The 20,663-nt window shown below is 39.3% G+C and overlaps 1 protein-coding gene and 1 long non-coding RNA gene across 3 annotated transcripts in view; one reads left to right on the forward strand and one right to left on the reverse strand.

Moving 5' to 3' along the window:
- LOC140594450 (uncharacterized) overlaps positions 1-20,663 on the forward strand; it is a 29,910-nt gene that overhangs the window by 3,624 nt on the left and 5,623 nt on the right. The window lies entirely within an intron of this gene.
- TGFBR2 (transforming growth factor beta receptor 2) overlaps positions 17,213-20,663 on the reverse strand; it is an 89,779-nt gene continuing 86,328 nt past the window's right edge. For both annotated transcript variants that reach the window (XM_072726627.1, XM_072726628.1), the window contains exon 7: positions 17,213-19,926. In XM_072726627.1, coding sequence (XP_072582728.1) covers positions 19,747-19,926 — 180 coding nt within the window. In that variant the 3' untranslated portion in view covers positions 17,213-19,746. The remainder of the gene's footprint in view (positions 19,927-20,663) is intronic.

Here is a 20,663-nt window from a genome sequence, read left to right on the forward strand (position 1 = left end):
CAGATGGAGGTTGATCAAGAAGCAGATAGGGACAGCCTCCACTTCAATGCATTAATTCTGAGCAATCTGGGAACTCATTTGGCAATAAGGAGCGAAGCTAAAAAATTGTGTTGGCTGGTTTGGAAGGTAGAGAATGGCTCAGAAGATGGTCTCCAGACGTGGTAGCAGGAAAAGAGGTTGGAGAGTGGGGGGACGCTAAAAGAAGGGGGTCTCTTCTGTCCAAATTGAGTTTTTTAGAAGAAAATATTAGGATATTTGTTTTCAGGATACAGAAGGGATTTTTTCTTTTTTCAATTTAAATTTTCGCTAACATACAGTGCAATATTGGTTTCTGGAGTACAATTCAGTGATTCATCAGTTACATACAACACCCTGCGTTCATCACAAGTACCCTCCTTAATCCCCACCAACTATCAGCCCATCCCCCATCCACTCCCTTGCATCAACTCTCAGTTTGTTCTCTATTATTAAGAGTCTCTTATGGTTTGTTTCCTTCTTTCTCTTTTTTCCCCCTTCCCGTGAGTTTATCTGTTTTCTTTCTTAAGTCCCACTTATGAATGAAAGCATATGGTATTTGTCTTTCTCTGACTTATTTCACTTAGCATAATACACTCAAGCTCCATCCATATCGTTGCAAATGGCAAGATTTCATTTTTTTGATGGCTGATTAATATTCCATTGTGTGTGTGTGTTTTTATATATGTATTACATCTTCTTTATCCACTCATCAGTTGATTCTCCAAACACCATTGAAGCAACAAGCAGATCCATGAGGCTACTGGGCACACTGCCCATATACAGATTTTTTTATGGTACAGTACTGTAAACGTATTTTCTCTTCCTTATGATTTTCTTAACATTTTCTTTTCTCCAGCTTACTTTATTGTAAGAATCCAGTCTATAATACATATACAAAATATGTTAAGTGACTGGGTTATGGGTAAAGCTTCTGGTCAACAGTAGGCTATTAGTAAGATTTTTGGGAAATCAGAAGTAATAGGGGGATTTTCAACTGTGCAGGGTTCAGCAGCCTTAACTCCTGTGTCATTCAAGGGTCAAATACATTGGATAGGAGGAAGCTCCAGAAAATTCTGGAGACCCAAAAACAGATCTTCTCCCCTGAGTATTTTGACAGAGTCCTGATTGGCATGTGCATGTAAAGAAACTGCCTGTGGCTGGAGAAAGAACTGTCTTGAAGAATTGGTTAGAGGAAACAGTCCCCAGTGCCACTACCTGGTCTGCTTCCTCCCATCATGAGAGTGGAAAACCTTATGATTCACAGGACACTGAGTAGAATACTCAAAAGGGCCTTATCTCAACAATGGGATAAAAAATGAGTCTTAGCCTCAGACATGTGAGTTGTTTACTGGTTTCTTCCTAGTGATATTAACCTCAATTATTTGGTTATAGTGGTGGCTACCAGGCTTCTCCACTGCGAAGTGACTCTTTTCTTCCTTTTCGTATACTAGTCCTTAAAATTAAGTTACCTAGTCCAGGCCACACTCAAATGGAAGAGAATTAAATACTGTCTTCTGGAGAAGAGATTGTCAAAGAATTTGCAGACATATGTTAAAAGCACCAGCAGTGATTACTAAATATTTTGGGGGAGCTATGTTAAGGCTACGCACATATCCTATTTCTCCTTAAAGTTTTACCCACTGATTTTTATCATTTATCAGTGTATGCTGCCTTACAGAATTATTACTTGGATGTTCTAATAGTGATTTTCTATCCCCCTCTTGCCTTCATATTCATTAAATGGAATTATTTTGTAAGAAGGCTTGTCTCTTTTCCTCCTATTTATTTAACTTGTCATTTATGTATGTCTGTATGGACTCATAGATACTCATTTTGTTCTCTTAGTCGTAACCTTGTACCATTGTTATTTATCTTGCTGCTCAAATTGTCCCAGCTTTGACCACTGGGAGCTTGTACAGGTTGGTTCCTGTGCTGTTTTGACATGTTCCTATCTCTTTTTTTTTAAAGTACTCCCTACCCTTTCGTACAACCAGACACTCTAGGCTCATCTTTCATTACTCAGCTCTAGAGTTAGCCTTTCTCCATGAAGCCTTGGCTCTTATCATTACAGAATTGTAGAAGCCAATGTGTAGACCCTTAAGGGTGCTGGTTATAACTGGGGTATTATTGCATCTAGAGCATCTCAGAATAGGAAACATATCCATGTATCATAGCCTAATACACTTACACTCACACACACACACATACGATTTATATATATTACACACACACATATTTAATGTGAATGCATCCTATGTGTGTGTAAGTATGTATATGAACATTAATTCACACAGATGTCATCAATACTAATCCAACACTACAGGGTTCTTTCTAGCATTCTCTGCCCTGCTTTTTTATAAGTTCATTCTCTGACAATACAAAATCTGACTTTTCTTAGTTATAATATATTTACTTATTTGTTCAATTGTACTATACACATAAATTAATTTTGGAATTGCTAACCTGCATTATTGTGCCCCTGAGATAAACAAATTTACCAACTAGGGTATGGTATTTATGAATATTTCTTTTTTTCCTTAAGTTTACAGTATTGAGCCAAAAATTTATTCCCCAAAGTCTCTCAGCTTAGTACATTTTCCCCCATCCCCTTCAGTGACATTGTATCACATATTTGCTGCTCAATTAGATTTATTTGTCTTAGACTATATCCTCTTCTGGTTGTTGGCAAAGAGTTTATCTTCACCCAAACTTTGATGGGCCCTTCTGAGCTCTCTTCTCAACTAGGCTTTGACTTTGGACTTCTACGTTTATCTTTACTGAGAATCTAGTTTCAGTAAGAAGTCCACTAAGTAGGTTTACAAAGAATCCCTGATTTGGTTTCTGACCAAGTTCTTCATCCCCCACCTTTGATGTCTGTCTTGACATGCCACTAGCAAGAATTTTGTCAGGTCAGCCAGGCAAGAGCCCTGCCAAAACTTGATGGCTCTTCTTAATAATTTTCTATTCACTGACCCCCCTCATTCTGTTCATTGGCTACCAATCCATAGCCGTCTTTGAATTCAAAGTTGAACCTAATCTCTCCCTTTTTGAGGTATTTTTATAGCCATAGTTTTGAATAACGTCTTTCTTGACGTTTTAACCAGTGTCAAAATAATTTTTTCTTTAATATTGCCCTGCCATCCTACTTGAGTTTTTAAAATTTGCGTATAGTAAAATTAGCCCTTTGTGGTTTATTTTTATGGGGGTTTTTGAAAAAGGAATATAGTCAGATATCTGAAACTGCAGAATAGAAGAGTTACATCAACCTAAAAATTTCCTTGTGTGGTCCCTTTGTTATCAGTTACTCTACCTTTAAGTCTTGGCAACCAATAATCTCATATTATTCCCTTTTCTATAGTGTCGTGTATATGGAATCATATAAATGTTGCATGTAGAGTCTAGCAACTTTTATTTGGTAAAATGCCCTTCAGATTCACCCATGTTGTAATGTTAACAAATAGTTCATGCATTTTTTTGGCTGAGTAGTAATCCTTCAAATGCATATACCATAGTTTTTTGATCTATTTATCTGTTGAAAGATTTCTTGGAGGGACGTCTGGGTGGCTCAGTGGTTGAGTGTCTGCCTTCTGCTCAGGGTGTGAACCTGGAGTACCAGGATGGAGTCCCACATTGGGCTCCCTGCATGGAGCCTGCTTCTCCCTCGGCCTGTGTCTCTGCCTCTCTCTGTGTGTGTCTCTTATGAATGAATAAATAAAATCTTTAAAAAGAAAAGAAAGAAAGATTTCTTGGATATTTCCAGCCTGGGGCAATTATAAATAAAGTTTCTATAAATGTTTGTATACAGGATTTTGTGTGAACATAAATTTTCAACGTTTGACTAAATGCTTAGGAGGGAATTGTTAAGTAATATGGAAAGTATATCATCAACTTTACAAGAAACTCCGAAATGATTGTCTAAAATGACTATACCAGTTCATATCCCACTAGCAGTCTATGCAACTTTTTGTTGCTCAATATTCTTACAAGCACTTAGTGATATCAGTGTTTTTGTGGATATAAAAGAGGGATATAAAATATAAAAATGTTTCCCCCTACCCTCTTGTGTTCAGTACTGGAACCTGTGAATTAATTGAAAAAAGACAAATTAATAGGACAAAGATTTATTTTGCATGCATGTTAGACCCAGAGACCTATACACCATTTTATCAAAGGGTCAGAAAATGTGGGGAAGATATTAGACAAAGGAAAAGAGTATTTCAGCTTTTAGGGGAGGAAAGTAAGTGGTGAGAAGGGGACTAAGAAATAAATAGTAAATAAGGATTGTTCAGTAAGGTTTGTTATACAGACTCAAATCATTTCAGGTGATATACTTCCTTTGTAAAAGAGAAAATTTGCCTTGCTTCTGGCAAAAAGGAAAAAGGAAGAGAGTTCCTCCTGTGTTTGCTATTTCTCACTTACCTTCAGCTCAAAATTACTCTTATGCCAAAGTGGCATATTTTAAGGTGGCATATTCTGATCCCTTCAATGAGCATTTCCAGTGCCTGTACAGTGATGTGTCTTTGTGGTTTTAATTTGCATTTCCCTAACGACTGATAATGTTGAGCTTTTGTATATATCTATTGTCATCCATCTATTTTATTTGGTGAATTTCATGTTCAGTATTTTGCCCATTTTTTAGATTCTGAATACAAGTACTCTCTCATAAATATAATTTAAAAATATTTTCTTCCAGGGTGCTTGGGTGGCCCAGTTGGTTAAGCATCTGACTTGGTTTCAGCTCAGATCATAATCTCAGGGTCCTGAGATTGAGCCCAATATCAGGTTCCACACTGAAGGAAGAGTTGGCCTGAGATTCTTTCCCCCTCCCTCTCCTCTCTCTCTCATCCTTGTGCTCATGCTCTCTCTCTCTCTCTCATAAATAAATAAATAAACAAAATCTTTAAGAAACGTATTTTATTCCAACCCTTGATTTATCTTTTCATTCTCTTACCAATTTTTTTTCACAAAACAGAAGTCTAAATTCTGACCAACTGCAGCTTGTCAATTTTTCTTTTATGGGTCATGCTTTTGGTGTCACATTCAAAGAAACTCGTTGTCAAACTCAAAGTCAGCCAGATTTTTCTCTTGTTTTCTTCTAGAAGTTTTATAACTTTACATATATATCTATGATCCATGTTGCATTCGTTTTTATATAAAAATGTGTGTTATATATTGAGGTTCATCTATGTTGCATAATTACTCCTGGTTTCTCTAATACCATATGTTGAAAGAACTATCCTGTCTCTAAGTTGCCTTTGTACCCTGTGCTAGGGCAAATACAAATATAAATAAATCAATTCTCCCTCATACCAAAAGAGGAAGAGAACTTACTGCTCTCCTTTCTCTTTAGCATTTCCTTTGGAAAATATGAAAATGTAAATGCTCTCTTTGTTTTTTTTTTAATGCAGTTTAGTCCTTTTAAAAGCTAAATGAGCCTCTTGCCAGTTTTGCCTTCCAAAGATTTCTTTTTTGAGAATAATGGACTATCTCTTTGAAATGCAAAGATCAAGAAGCATGACCTTGTCTCTCTGCCTCTGGGGGAGTTTTAACTTCGGTGTTTGACTCTCTTTCTGTTTGTTATAGAGATATGAGAAGTTTTATTTTTCCTTTTTGATAAAGACAATTAAAATGTATGTAATGGATTGTATCTGCTTTGCTATATAAAATAACGTTATTTCTTTCTGTCTTTATAATCTCCTTAGATGTATCTCACATTTTGATTTAATGTTTATTCAATAATAAAGCTATTTTTTTTTCTTTTCTACTTTTGTGGATAATTTTTTATGGGTTGGCAAGAGATTTTATTTATATAACAAGATTTCTCTTCAATTATCAATAATTGGTTACCTATATTTATACAGTTTATTTCTGGGCTGTTTATTCTGATGATTATAGCTTTATATTATGTTTTCAAACTGGATAGTCTGCCCTTCAAGTTACTTTGTTCTCAGAATTGTTTGAGTTGTCCTAGCTCCTTTGTATTTCTATATAAATTTTGGAATCTTCTTGCTGATGTTTACAAAAAGAGTGGGGGCTAGGATTTTTGTTGGATTGTGTTGACTCTACAGTTCCAGTTGGGGAATAATGATGTCTTAACAATTTCGAGTCTTCCAATTAATGGTCACAGTGTAGTGCTCCAATTATTTTGTTCTTGTGGGGAGCAAATTTTGCCAGTTCAAGGTATGCCTCTTTGACATTGATTATTTTAAGTTGGCTATTTGTTTTTTGAAATTTGGTTTATTTATTTGAGAGAGAGAGAGCACAAGTGAGACTATGGGGTGGGGAAGGAGCAAAGGGAGAGGGAGAAGCAGACTCCTTGCTGAGTGGGGAGCCGATTCTAGGCCCTGACATCATGACCTGAGCTGAAGGCAATGCTGAACTGACTGAGCCACCCAAAGGCCCCTAAGCTAGTTATTTTTAAGAAACTGTAGACACAAGCAAAGCTCTGAAAACCAAGTAGAAGTTGTACTTTTGTAATAGACATTTATAGGTATAAGGAAATCTCCATTTGTAAACATGTCTCCCTTTGTACCAGGAAGAGAGGGATGACTCTAAATCTAAAAATCTTCATCTATGGAGAAGGTAATGACTGCAAAACAAATTTACCTGTGTTTATCCTGCTTTTCTTGGTGACTTCCCATAATTGACTTCCCATCCACAATATCAGCTTTTGACTTTAGCTGGAGATGGTATTTAAGGTGATCGTCTCAGCCATTTTGGGGTGTTACTCAGTTTTCCTGGGTCTTTCCCATATATATATAGGAGATATATATACTATTAAACTTTTGTTTGCTTTTCACCTGTTAATCTGTCTCATGTCCATTTGATTCTTAGACCAGCTAAAAGAAACTTGAAGGACAGAGTAAAATGTTTTCCTCCTCAATAGTCCTTTATATCCCTTGTAATCAGTTTATTACAGTTTTTAGCATACGTATTTTGCACGTATTTTGTTAGCATTTAAACTAGCAGAACTTTCCTCACTTTGGGAAAGTCATAATTTTGTAATTTCTCCTTATTCTATCTCTTTACTAGTTATGCTCAGTCTGTATATTTACTGATGAATTTTATAATCTAAATTATTTTACTTCTTTTAACTAAATTCGATATCATTTTATTTTCTAATAAAATAGATCCATACTGTCTACTTAGCACTTTCTAATAATAAAAAAAGAAAAATGGGAACAACCCCAGTATCTTCGAGCAGAGTAAATGAAAAGATTGTAGTGTATTTATGTGTATGAAAAGATAAACTGAAGGATATTAAAATTTTGAAGTTTATTTGAACAACTATCATTTTGACTGGGCAGCACCAAATGAAAAGTTGTTAAGAGTATTCCACTGACAGGGACTAGAGATAGAGAAGACACAGAAGCAGAGTAAGGAAGTTATTTGATTTGCTATAGCTTAAGTGATTGCATTATTTGGAATAGACTAGTTTGCTCTTTGTGATTGGTTGTTCTTAACCTTGAGGCATTTATAGGATTTTTTTTTTTTTTTTTTTATGATAGTCACAGAGAGAGAGAGAAGCAGAGACATAGGCAGAGGGAGAAGCAGGCTCCATGCACCGGGAGCCCGATGTGGGATTCAATCCCGGGTCTCCAGGATCGCACCCTGGGCCAAAGGCAGGCGCCAAACCGCTGCGCCACCCAGGGATCCCGCATTTATAGGATTTAACTCTGGGTTAAGTTTTAGTTTGCTTACTAGGCTACCAAGGCATTTGAGCCACCTCAATCTAATGGCATTCTTGTTTGATTACATTAACATGTGATTAAACACAACATGGCAGTTAAAATGAATAAGATATGTATCAACATAGATGGATTTCAAAAACATGACCTTAAGAAACAAGGTGGTAGAACAATACATATAGAGTTACACTCAGAAATTTAGAAAAATCCTACATGGAAGATAACATTCCAGACTGTAGGTACATGCATTGATGGGAAGGATCCACATTTAATATATAATAGGGGTGGGCTCTGGGAAGCTCAACAGGAACAGGAATTAGGAACTAAGAATAGCTACCGAGATGGTGGTGGTATATTTATAATATTTTGCTTCTTTTTAAATGGAAGAGTAAATGCTGAATCAAATATGAAAAAGCACATTTATGAAGTCTGGATATATGGTATAGGCCTGGGTATGTGCTGAATTTTTCATTTTTTCTAATAAAAAAATGAATGAGAACAAAAAAAGCATGAACAACCACGGCAAACAACCAAAACAAATAACAAGCCATAGTATTGAAGAAAAATCTGGGAATTGAAAATTATAAACATTAATTAGAAATGACATTATCTATAGCAGCCTTGCACTGAAATTTGGAAAATGGAGCAAAATGGTCCAGAAGTAGTTTTTATTATAAGGACAAATCTACTGTGTCCTGAAGGAAATCACACAAATCAATCATAAATTAGTTTCTTACCATCATCCCTATGTTACATGATGTTGGGGTATCTGATTGGCAATTATAAAAATATAAATGATCTTCCCTCAAGCCCACACCATACACCTAAATACATTCTAGAGAAAATAAATAATTATTAAAGAGAGTGTCACAGAAAATCTTTAAGAAAATAGCATTGGTTATTTATTAGATTTTTGGAAGACAGTTATTTTCTAAATCTGAATGCAGGAGAATTCATAAGGAAATAGAGTAAGTGATTTAGCTCCATACATATTTTAAAATTTGGATAGATTAAATGCACATTAGCAAAATGAAAAGGGAGATAAACCTGGGAAAGTGTGTCAACTATTATAATTTATAAAATTATTTAAGTATAAAAGATAAATATGTAAAAGACATGACAGATAATTCTCAGTGATAAAACTACAATCTCTAAACACATATGGAAAAAGTTCAACCTTCTATGGAAGAAATGCAAATAGTATCAACAATGATGTATAATCATGGAATATTAAATTAACGAAAAAGATACTATGTAGAGATGTAGAGCTGGTGAACATGCTGGTGTTCTCATGCATTGTTGGTGGCAATAAAAATAGACACAATTATTCTGGCAAATAATTTGGTCATAGATGACAAGAACCATGAAAATATGAAAATATTCATCACTTCTTATAATCTATCTTAAGGAAATGAAAAATATATAAATGTTAACATATGTAAAGATGCTCATCCTGCCAATATTCATAATGCTGGAAAATGGAAAGTGGGAAACAATGTAACAGATACCAATGCAAGAATGATAAATTAATAAGCATAGATACATGTGAAAGACAAAAAAAAAATTAGAACAGGATACAAGATTGTTTGTTTTCCATGATTCTTCTCAACTCCGTATTAGGTTATGCATAGCAGTCTACATAACTCGTCTACATGATTATCCTCTGACTGTAATTTACTCAATCACTTCTATAATATTGACTGTTAAGTTTTTGAATGTTCAATGAATTTAAACTTAGTATTAGCATTTTAAGAAATCACATTTAGTATCAATTACTGATGATTTATAACTTGTGGATGATTTAATGTCTTTACACAGTGCTACTGTATGAATGATTGAATTTCCTAACAAGTATCTTTATTGTTAACAAAATTCTTGTCTCATAAAACAGAACCACAAGGTATTGCCTATATTAACAGCTTTCTCCTGCCCTGTTTGTGCCAATAGCAGAGACATCCCTTCTAGTAATCATGACTCAGCACAGTCCATAGGGGAGCTATAGTGAGGAGGTGTTCCAACAAAACTGGTTCTGTTCCAGAGGTAGGGTCTACTACCCCAACCAGGAAAAGCTGAAGAAAATATAATACTTCCTGGTTTCAGAAGATTTTCAGCTGATTCCATTCAGTCCCAAACAAGTTCAAGTGTGGAGGTTGAGAAGCTAGGAGGGTTTCAGCTAAATACCACCACCTTTATCTTTCTGCGTACCCAGTGTTCCACGCTCTAACTCGAAGGGCTTCTCAGTGCCCTGGGAAATTGAAAGGGGATTATCCACAAAGAACCTCAGATAGTGAATTGTAGTCTGCATTTTACTTTCAAATACTTCAGCACATACATTTGAGATGCATATGTTATATAAAGTAACTTTAATATACATTCCTCAGATAGATAGCTGCTCCGATCTTAATAAATATTCCAGGGATAGTTAATTCATATATAATTAAATGTCACATTTCATAGACTGTGACTACAAGTATTGCTCTTAGGCAGGGACTTGAGGATATGGTGAGTTTTAAGGGAAGCAAATCTGGATCTGTGATGCTCAAGTTTTCCCAAGAAAAATACCAGCTCCCTAGCAAGGCAAGAGACCAGAAGAGAGACAGAGCTGAACAAACCCAGAAATAATTTTCTTATTAAGATTATTAATAATATTTATTAAGTAATATATTTTAATATAATATATATTTTTAATATTCCTATGTGCTATGTGTTATTTTCCCCAGCCCAGGAGAAAAATCAGGCTCCACTGATAACTGGAAACCAGAACTACCCAACACCTTCTTCCTTGTTCTTACTGCAGGAAACCTGAAACAATGGTAAAACCTCAAGAGTTAGTGGGGAAAGAAGCCCCCAAAATAAGGGCTGAATTTCCCACTAGTCCAGCAGGATAGGGATTCAGAATCAAAATTAAGTAGATTTATAGAAAAATAAGATATGTGACATTTCTTACACATCTGAGTTTGTAATCGGAGGTTAATAACCAGTACAAATGAATTAGGATATCAAATTTTACTGCTACATACCATGTTTAGCTATAATGGTAACTGGTGCCTCTTAAAAATAAGATTCTAGAATGTCCTTCTGGCTTAATTCTGAGAAGAAGTTTCCAGAATGGGGAACTGGTGAGTTTATCACACTCACACACAAACACAAAAATATACACATAGAAAACAATTCTAAGATACATAAAAGTCTAGGGAGTCTATAGAAATGGAAAGTTTTCTTTCTTATTTTCCTTCATTTCCTGTAAAATGGTTATTTTGTAATAGAAAAAAGGAAAGGACATATAAATATTAATGTGAGTAATTGAGATAATGAAAAGAAAGTACTTCGTTGGCTCTAAGTATTAGAGGAGTCTTACAATGTAGTTCCATTTTACAAATGAGAGGCTGAGCCCCACCTACTGTAAAGTACCCATGGTAACTTTTAAGCATTGCCTAAAATTCTTCATCACTTCTCCCATTGAGAGGTCTGAGGCCATGTCTCCTTGCTTTGAATTTCATTGACTTGCAACTACTTGGTTTAGGAGTGTGGGAGAAGTGATGTTATAAGACTTCCAACAAAATGTCATGTCCATGCAGTTTCTGCCTGGTTCTCTTGGCGCATTCACCCTAGAGGAAGCCAGCTGCCATTAAGAACTCTATTGCCCTGACAGTGCCAGCTGGCGGGGCCATGTGTAGGTGTTCTAGGTGTTTTAGATGATTGTCCCAACTGAGCTCCCAGCCAACAACCAGCATTAACTGCCAAGTGAGGTATCTTGGTTGTCCAGCTCAGCTGAGCCATCAGATGATTCTACCCCTAGTCAACATGGGAGTTCATTGGTAGAAGGGAGTACAAGTGAGATCTGTCCAGCACAAGATTTTCTCCTATTCCTGTCCCACAAAATTTGAGGAAAGTAAAATGATTGCTTTAAGCCACTAGGTTTTATTTACAGTAATTTGCTATGCTGGAATAATAATTAGAATACCTAAGGTCACAGAGGTAAGGGATTGAGAAATAAGACTTAGGCTAGACCTTAAATTCCCATCTTCACCCTTCCTGGGTTCCAAAGGAATGAGATGGGACATTGGAACAAGATGCATGCATATTTTCACACGTTCATAGTTTTTCTAAGTTTGGCACTGGTGTGAAATTCCATAATATAGTTGGAGTACCATGAATTTTTCCCTACATGGTATCAGGGGCTGTCAAACACAAGGTGACATCCAAGGAAGGTATAGTGGGTAAGAAAAGAATTGCCAAGTTCATTGCATTCCCATATTTCTGGAGGACATGTGCTTCTGGAAAAAAAAATGACAGGTGTATAAAAAGAATGTGAAGTCATTGAGATAAACGGTAATCCTTAAGTGAAATTTTAATTATTGTACAGTATAAACATACCATTTGTGTATGTGTATTCAGGTAGAAAATGAAACCAAATAAAATTTGTGAATCTGTCAGTGTCCTCTTTCAGAATGCCTCAAGTGACCAAAGGAAAGAGTCTTGGACTTGAGATTTTTTTTCATCTTGAAAGAATTTATACCAGAGGAATTGGCCAATACTCTATACTGGGTTGAATGATGGTCCCAAAAAAGATGTATCTATGTCCTGGTCCCCAGAACCTGTGAATGTGACCTTATTTGGAAAAAGGGTCTTTGCAGATGGAATTTAGTTAAGAATCTCGAGATGCAATCATCCTGGGTTATCCAGGTGGGCCCCGACTCAAATGACAAATATCCTTATAAGATACACACAGAGAAGAAAAGAAAAAAGGTAATATGAAGATGGAAGCAGAGCCTGTAGTGTTGTGGCTATAAACTTCCAAGAAACACCTGGAGCCAATGGGGTCTGGACAAGTGAAGTTCCAGGCCTGACTATTCCCTAGAGACTTCAGAAGGAATGAGGTCCTGCTGACACCTTGATTTTGGACTTCTAGACTCTAAAACTGCGAGAGATTAAATTTCTGTTGGTTTAGGTGGTGGTAATTTGTTGCAGCAGCCTTAGGGGACAAGTGAAAGCTCCATGAGAGTGAGTTCTAGGGGAATTGAAGAAGTCAGACCATCCTGTTGGGGGGGTAGACGTGGTGCCTGGAGCATTACATCCATATGGGTAGGACAGGTATGGGACAGCAATTGAGTCCTCACTGGAATTTCTCTGCAAAACCTAGGCCTTTTTGGCCTCAGGCTAAATCACTCCAATAGGCCTTACCAGTAAGGACATGTCGATCATGTACTGTTTATTTGTATGTCTGTCTCCTCGGTCGGATTGTGAACTTCTAGAGCCAAGAGCCTTCTTTTCTTCTCTCAGTGGAAATTACTGAACAATTGTTATTATGCTCCACTCTGTGCTAGATGCTGGTATAAAATGCCGAGTAACATAGTTCTTGCTTTCAAAATGCAAGCAGATCGTGGATGGCAAACCACTTTGCATTTAACCAATGTATGCTGAATGAAGGAAAAAAAATATGGACAAAACAGCTTGGACATGTGGACGGTTTGTTCCAAGAGAGACTGGGTACAAACTGTAAACTTGCATGAGATACTTCTCACAATTTCCTTAACTGCAAAAGGGGGAAAATCATCCCTACCTCATAGGGTTGCTAGGAGGATTACCATACACATATAAATGTTATACATGAGTGAGAATCTAATGTCCCAGCAAAGTTTCAGTGTATATATCCATGTCCAAAAATGGTAATACATCCTATCTTGCATCAACACTACGAATACTTTTCCCATGTATTTTTACTTAGTAGGTCATTTGATTTTTCTCCAACTTTCTAATGTCATCAGGATAGGGAGGGGTCTCAGGTGAGGCACTAGAGCAAGAAACCAAAGTCATGGAAGAATGGGGTGGTGGATGGTGAAGCTATACTAAACCCCAAGATTGCTGGTCCCCCAGAGTCCTGCATTTACCACCACAACCATGCCAGACACGTTGAGTAGAATACTCCCTTCAAGGATGTGGGGTGTTCTGCTCACAGTTACAGTGAAATATGGTTCATTTTCCTCAAGAGTCCATTTTGCCCTCAAATTTGGGGAACAGTATGTCTGTAAAATATTACAATAGCTTCATCTTAGAGTAGAATGGAAAAAATGATCATCATCATCCTAACAACTAGTGCTTATGTGCACCAATCTCTATCCTAACCACTCTTAAAAGAGGAACTCTATTCTTATAGCAGTTCACACTACTCTCCCAGGTAGGTCCTATCGCTTCTCCCATTGTACACATTTAGAAGACAGAAGAACAAAATGGTTAACAGGCTTGCACAAAGTCACATAGCTAGTTGGTGGCAGAGCTGGGATTTGAACCAAGGGGTTCTGGCTCTAGAGGTCCCGATTTTAATGATTTTGTTATGAATATTCAGACGAAACAAAATTCAAAGGCATTTTATCTTTTTTGATGACCTGAAGGCATGTGGGCCACAGTTTTCCTGTCGTTTGCCATTGTGGGTTTATTCTGTCGTTTACCATGTAGCTGCATACAGAAGCTGATTTTTAAGGACCACTTGTGCATGCACGCACATTACTAGAGTGAAAGAGAGCAAGCATTTTGCAGTGTGTGCAATTTCAGCTTAATTAGAATGGGAAGACTATTAACAAGTTATTTTTAAATGCAGCAAAGATCAGGAGAGGTACTAGAATGAAATTACGCTGCGTGAGGCTGATTGGCAGGCCATGTCATGTGGGAAAGTTCACAATCTTGTCCTTATCAGCGCAGTTTGCAAAATGCCTGAAAACTGTGGCCCCAAACCCATAGTCTGGAGCGATAATTATTCAAGTAAAAAAAAAAAAGTAATTGGAAATGTGATAAGTGACGATTAGAAGGCCTATTTCAGGAAGAAAATGAACAGTGAGCACATGCCAATTGCGGTGACTTTTGTGGACAAGGACAAGGACGGACATAGTAGTTGAAATGAAAAGTTTCCTGTCTGTCACCTCAGGAAGGGACTTCCCTCAGGACTGCACCATTAGCATGTCAGCACAAAGAGAGCTTACCACAAAGACTGCCGCCCCTAAACAGAACCTCCTGGACACACTGAGCGCGCCTGCATTCAAAAGCTGGTGAGTGGTGCAAGAGACCGCATCCTTGCTGAGGGCACTTGGGAGACTTACTGCCAACTGGGAATGCTCCTGACCTTGCAGCAGCCAGCACTGAAATAACCCCAGCAAAACGGAGCCTGCAAAGGGGGTCAGAAGACCTTGGCTCCTGTTTTGGCTGAAGCTTTTGGGCTGGAGCCCAGAGTCCGTGTGCCTTTGAGGAATGACTTTCTCTCCCTGGGCTCCCTTATGGGCAACTCCCTCCCCTTCAGTGCAAACTGCATTTTCCTCTTCCATATTTGAAGCTAGCGAATCAGACTCTGGAGCATGCCAGAGGCTCCCCCATGGCCTTTTACACCAGCTTTATCTTGTGTCTAGTGTGGGCTTTGGAATCTCATTGCTTCCATTCAAATCCCAGCCTAAAGATGGCTAACCATGGGACTCTTAGTAATAGCTCACTCTCTGCCTCAACATCCTCATTGCAAACATGGAGGTAAGGCTACCTTGCAGGTTCGTGGTGAAGATTACAGCAGATAAAGAAGGCAAAAAAGAGAACAGTATTTGGTGCTTCTGAATACTCAGGCATATTAGTGCTTAATATAGAGTAATATTTGTGAAACCCCAGGCTTAAGGTGTTTATTTAATTTTTTTCATTGCATGTTAAAATAAAATCAGACCCACTGAAACCATGTATTTAAGGGTTGGCACAATCTGAAGTCATCTGAAGGACCTGTGTACATTTCACACGTTAGACAACGCTATCCACACAGATTCATTCATCTTCAATCGTTCTTAAGGCTTTAGACACCATTGATCATATGAGTGGAGAGCAAGTGGACAATAGAGATGAAGAAGCACCTTCCCTGCCTGCGCTGAGCAAACAGATCCATGGTGGGGAGATGAGAACAATGATCACACTGTCAATGGAGTAGAACATGCCATCACAGTGTGACCTCTCATTCCACTGGGCAGGCCAGTTTCCTCAGGAAACAATTCAAGGTGGAGAAAAGAACCAAGCATTATTCCAAATTATTATTCCAAATTGTCCTAAATTCTAGGACAACTTGGCCTTGTACCCAGATTCTACTTCTGGGAAACCTTAGGCTTCTTTCTTGAGTTCTCTCAGCGTGACTTCTTATATTAAAATTGGCATAATATCTACCTCAGGGAGGTAGTGGGATTAAATTTGATGACACAGCAGGTACTTAGTGAATGAGAGTTCTCCTCAGATTATAATACACAGGACAGAAACCTTTCTGTTCTACAGATCTGTAGCATGTGCCCAGATCTCTTCTAGGTTGTTAATGCTTTTTAGGGTCTACTTCAAAATCTACCTCTTTGCAAAAGCAGCCATTGGCATACTAAACCAATTTAATGTTGGCCTATATGGTTTGCAGGCTTTCCAAGTTCAAGACACAATTCCAAAAACCTTTGCATGTATTCCTATCACAATGGTATCTTGTATAGGATGAGGCCTAGCTTACCATATTTAAACTGAGACACGGAGAGGTTAAGTAATTTATCCAGGTCACATAGCTGGTAAATGGAGGAGGAGGTTCCCACTAAAATTGCCAAGCTACTAGTTAAGATAGCACTGTAACTGATGCTCACAGTAGGATGGGACCACATTATCCAGTTCAATGATTCTCAGCTGAGAGTGATTTTGTCCCCTAGGGGACATCTGGCAATGTTTGGCCACATTTTTGGCTGTCACAGCTGTGTGGTGGGTGCCAGGAATGCTGCCTGCAATGCACAGGATGGGCCCACTCCCCAAACAAGGAATTATACAATGCAGAACGTCAGTAGTGCTGAGATATAGAAAGGCATTATCACATTAAATATTTAGAATCTTAACTATTTAGAACTCAGTTGGTAACTTAGAAGAAGCCATAGAATCTCTCAGATTCCAAAACAGGTAACACAAAATTTGGGCAGTAGTCATATAGTTACCAGAAGCTCTTTAAGCCATGACCTGGAACCGACTGCCTAAGGCACATTCATCTGATGATGCAGAGAACCCTGATTAAAATCCCCAAGTAGGATGCTGTGGCTAAGTAGGAAGGAAGAGGGAAGAAGCATGACACATGACAGAAGTCAAATAGACAGTCAACGGCTTGCAATGTGAGGGAAGAGGAAAATATAAGAAACAGAAGAGAGCTCTTAGCAGCAGGGTTGGCTGTGCCAAAACCTGGAAGAAGCAAGCAGTCATGTGGTTGGAGGCAGTTCCTGGAACAGGCAAGGTGGTGGCTGGGAGACCTAGAGACTTCATGCCCAGGCCACCAGTGGCATCCGGTACATCTCATATTATGGAACTTTTGCGATTGCTTTTTTTTAAAGAAAAGGACTCGAGACTGTCAGTTGAAGGAGACGATGACTACTGGAAATTTGGAGAGAATGTGTCTTGTGACTTTTCCTGCACAAACCACAGAATAACCAAGTCAGGTTAAATGGCTTACTTATGATGAATAGAATCAGGAGGCAGGAAGCTGACCTGAGTATTTTTGCTTTATTCCATCTAATAAACATTTTATTTATATAAAAGACAAACAATGCATAGAATGAAAATAGGTGCTTGAGACATTTGATATAAGAAGAGTATATAGCATTCACATTCCTATTTTAATACATGAGTACTGCTGAATTGTTCCATAAAAGAATAAAATTTTCCCTTTATGTATAGTAGTAAATCAAAAGAATCAGTATTTTTAGGAACTACAGAATGTTATTCCTTGGTCTTCTTCTTGACAAAGAAAAAAAATAATAAAACAAGCCACAGTATCATCTGACACTACATTCCAGTTTATGCTGATGACCACCCAGACGTGATAAAGCTCTTTTGGATCTTGGAAAATCCCATTAATGGGCCAGCATTCTAGAAATTCACCACTAGAGGTCGATGAGCAACAGCTATTGGGACAGCACCGACAAATCCTAAGGTACATGGAATTTCTGGGCGCTTCCATGGTACTGCAGGCAAACTGTCCCAAATTCTCTCAGCCCAACCCCAGGAGCAGGGTGCCTATGAGGTTCACCTAATCCCAAATCACAGCACATCTGCTAAAACCTCAATGAGATGAGATCTTCCAAAAATCCAAATGGAACTCACCTACTCCCTGCCAGCCCTCTCCAATATTCCTATTTGGCTGAAAATAGGTAGCTTTAAAAACATTTTTTAAAAAGAGATTATTTGCAGCGTTTAACATTTGTTCGTGGATTAACAAGTTTCTATGGAGTATTAAAGCTCATTCTTTGTTCTTGCTCACGTGGACACAGACATCTTTACTGCAAATGGGACTCTCGTGGTGTCCCACATTCAAGTCCTGGCTAGCAAATCCTGCAAAGGGCGGGAAGGCTTGCATGGTGGAGAGGCTGATTACCGTGGTAAAAGCTTCTAGGTAAGAGCTCCTCTCCCCTAATGCAGGGGCGAAAGCTCTTAATATATAGACAAAATAGATTTGGCTTACCTGGGACCCCTTAGAGGGGGTCCACTTCAGTCCAAGAAAAGACCAACTTCAAATCTTAACACCAGACCCAGAAGAGGGAGGGAATCAAATTCGTAGTATAGTGCCAGAGAGTGACTGATGGAAGGCACATTTCTTCTGAGGTGCCTTGGTTAGGGGCAGGTTTAATTCCCAGACTGGGGTGGGGTGGGCAGTGGAAAACTCAAATATTTACGTTGAGAAGTTAAAGCAGCTTTATAAGTGTGTCCACACCTTTGTTTTGTGAATAATGTGGACTGGGAAAAAGTGAAACCATCTGCTATCTATCCTCACTTGCGGGATCCAGATTTTTTTTTTTTTCAAAACCTCCAAATATTTAAAAAGTGGCTCAATTTTGTTAAATGCCATGCTGGCCAAGCAAAACACATGTTCAGAGTGCCTGAGGAAACAGTTCTGATCATGGCAGTGCTGCACAGCTCAGATCCTACTGACTAGCCCAAGATATACTTGAGCATTCAGGAGCCCAGAAAGATGGAACCCACTGGTGTTTGCATAGAAAGCTACAGGCTCAAGCCAAGCCTCACAAAAAATCAAACACACCGAACCCTGGACGGGACATTTGTTCCCTTTAAAGGATAGGGACACTGGCCGAGAGTATAGTAGCATAGATATGGGGGCAGGAGGTGGGAATTAAAGAAAAAGAAAGAATGATCTCTCCTTAGTAGAATATGTGTCAATTTTTTCAGTGGGGAAATTTGTCCTGCTTTTCACGCCTGTAGAGCCTGCAAAGGTAAAAAACGGAGCTCAAAGAACTTTTAAGCTCTTAGAAATGGGACAAGGCATCTGAGCTGGTTGAGGAAGGTGGCTCACAAACCAGATGTGGGCTTGAAGCTCAAGTGAAAAGTCCAGGAGACACAGTGGCACCTGGGGACCCCCAGGATCTGGTCCCCAAACAGTGCGACTATAATTGGCTCCATGGCCAGAAAAGCACCCCCCACCCCCGCAGGGAATTATTATCTTGCAAAAGCAAGTGCAGCGTGGCCACAGCAGGCTCTGAGACATGGAGCCCCCACTTCATGTAGTCAGGAAACCAGCGCACGTGTGATTGTCAAGTGCTAATGCTGTCACGGATCCCTTCCTTCTGCGCCTGGCTCCGGAGCTCTCCAAACAAACCAATATCCTGGGATATTTGATTTTATTTTCCTTGTCTCTTTCCAGAGTATGGCTGTATATATATAGATATAGACATATATAGATATATATAAAACAGAGCTATTCCATATTTATATACAGGCATTAATAAAGTGCAAATGTTATTGGCTAATGTAAAAATCATTCTCATTTCCTGAGGAAGTGCTAACACAGCTTATCCTATGACAATGTCAAAGGCATAGAATGCTTCATGTCACCCACTCCCTGCTGCCAGGGGTTCTGCTCATTGCCCACAGCTTACAGGGAGGGGAGTGACCCCCTGGGCTTCCAGGAAGCATTGGTTCAGGTTCAGGGGCAGCCTCCTGCTGCCTCTGTTCTTTGGTGACAGGGGCAGCCTGTTTAGACTTAGGCCATCCTGCCCCGGAAGAGCTATTTGGTAGTGTTCAGCGAGCCATCTTCGGGAATCTTCTCCTCAGAGCAGCTCCTCCCTGAGAGCCTGTCCAGGTGCTCCAGTTCGCTGAAGCGCTCCGCCACGCACTGGGCCGTGAGCCGGGCCTCCGGGTCGTGGTCCCAGCACTCGGTCAGAGTCTCGCACACCATCTGGATGCCCTGCAGTGGGAGAGAAGGCACAGGCACCCTGAGCTGCTGGTCTGCGGGGCTCCTCGGAGGGCGGCGTGGCCCACTGACCTTGCCTCTGCAGCACAGGCCCGGTGCCAAAGAGCCAGTGCATTCCCACGTCCTGACTGAGCGCCCACAAGATGGGGCCAGCCGCCTGTCTGTGGAGCAAAGGGGGAGTGCACTGTCCCGGAAGCCTGCTGTGCCCATTTGCTCCCCTGCACCATTTGATCACAACAGGCTGTGAAATGGAGAGACCACAAGGACTCCCCAGTAGGCCTCTTGGGTACAGTAGGCCTCAGGGGTACAGTAGCATCCCCAATACCAGAAAATTCCCATGAAGTGGCCCCTAATGCTCTGTCACCATTTCTTTTTTTGGGGGGGGGTGAGGGGTCACTTTTTGGCTTTATTGTTTAGAGTGGTTTTAGGTTCATAGCAAAACTGAGTGGAAGGCCCAGAGGATTGCCACATACCTCCTCCCCCACCATCGACATCTTGCTTCAGTGTGGTATATTTTTTCCAATCAATGCACCAATGCTGATACATCACTACCAACCAAAGTCCACAGTTCATATCGGGGTACATGGTAGGGGCCCTGACAAACATACCGTGACATGTATGCACCATTATAGTATCCCATGGAATAAGTTCCCTATCCCTCCAAATCATCTGTGCCCCTCCACCCCTTCTTCTTTCCTCCCTGAGCCCCTGGAGACTGCAGATCTTAACGT

This window comes from Vulpes vulpes, chromosome 11 (genome assembly GCF_048418805.1).
Source record: "Vulpes vulpes isolate BD-2025 chromosome 11, VulVul3, whole genome shotgun sequence".
In the NCBI taxonomy this organism is placed as follows: domain Eukaryota; kingdom Metazoa; phylum Chordata; class Mammalia; order Carnivora; family Canidae; genus Vulpes; species Vulpes vulpes.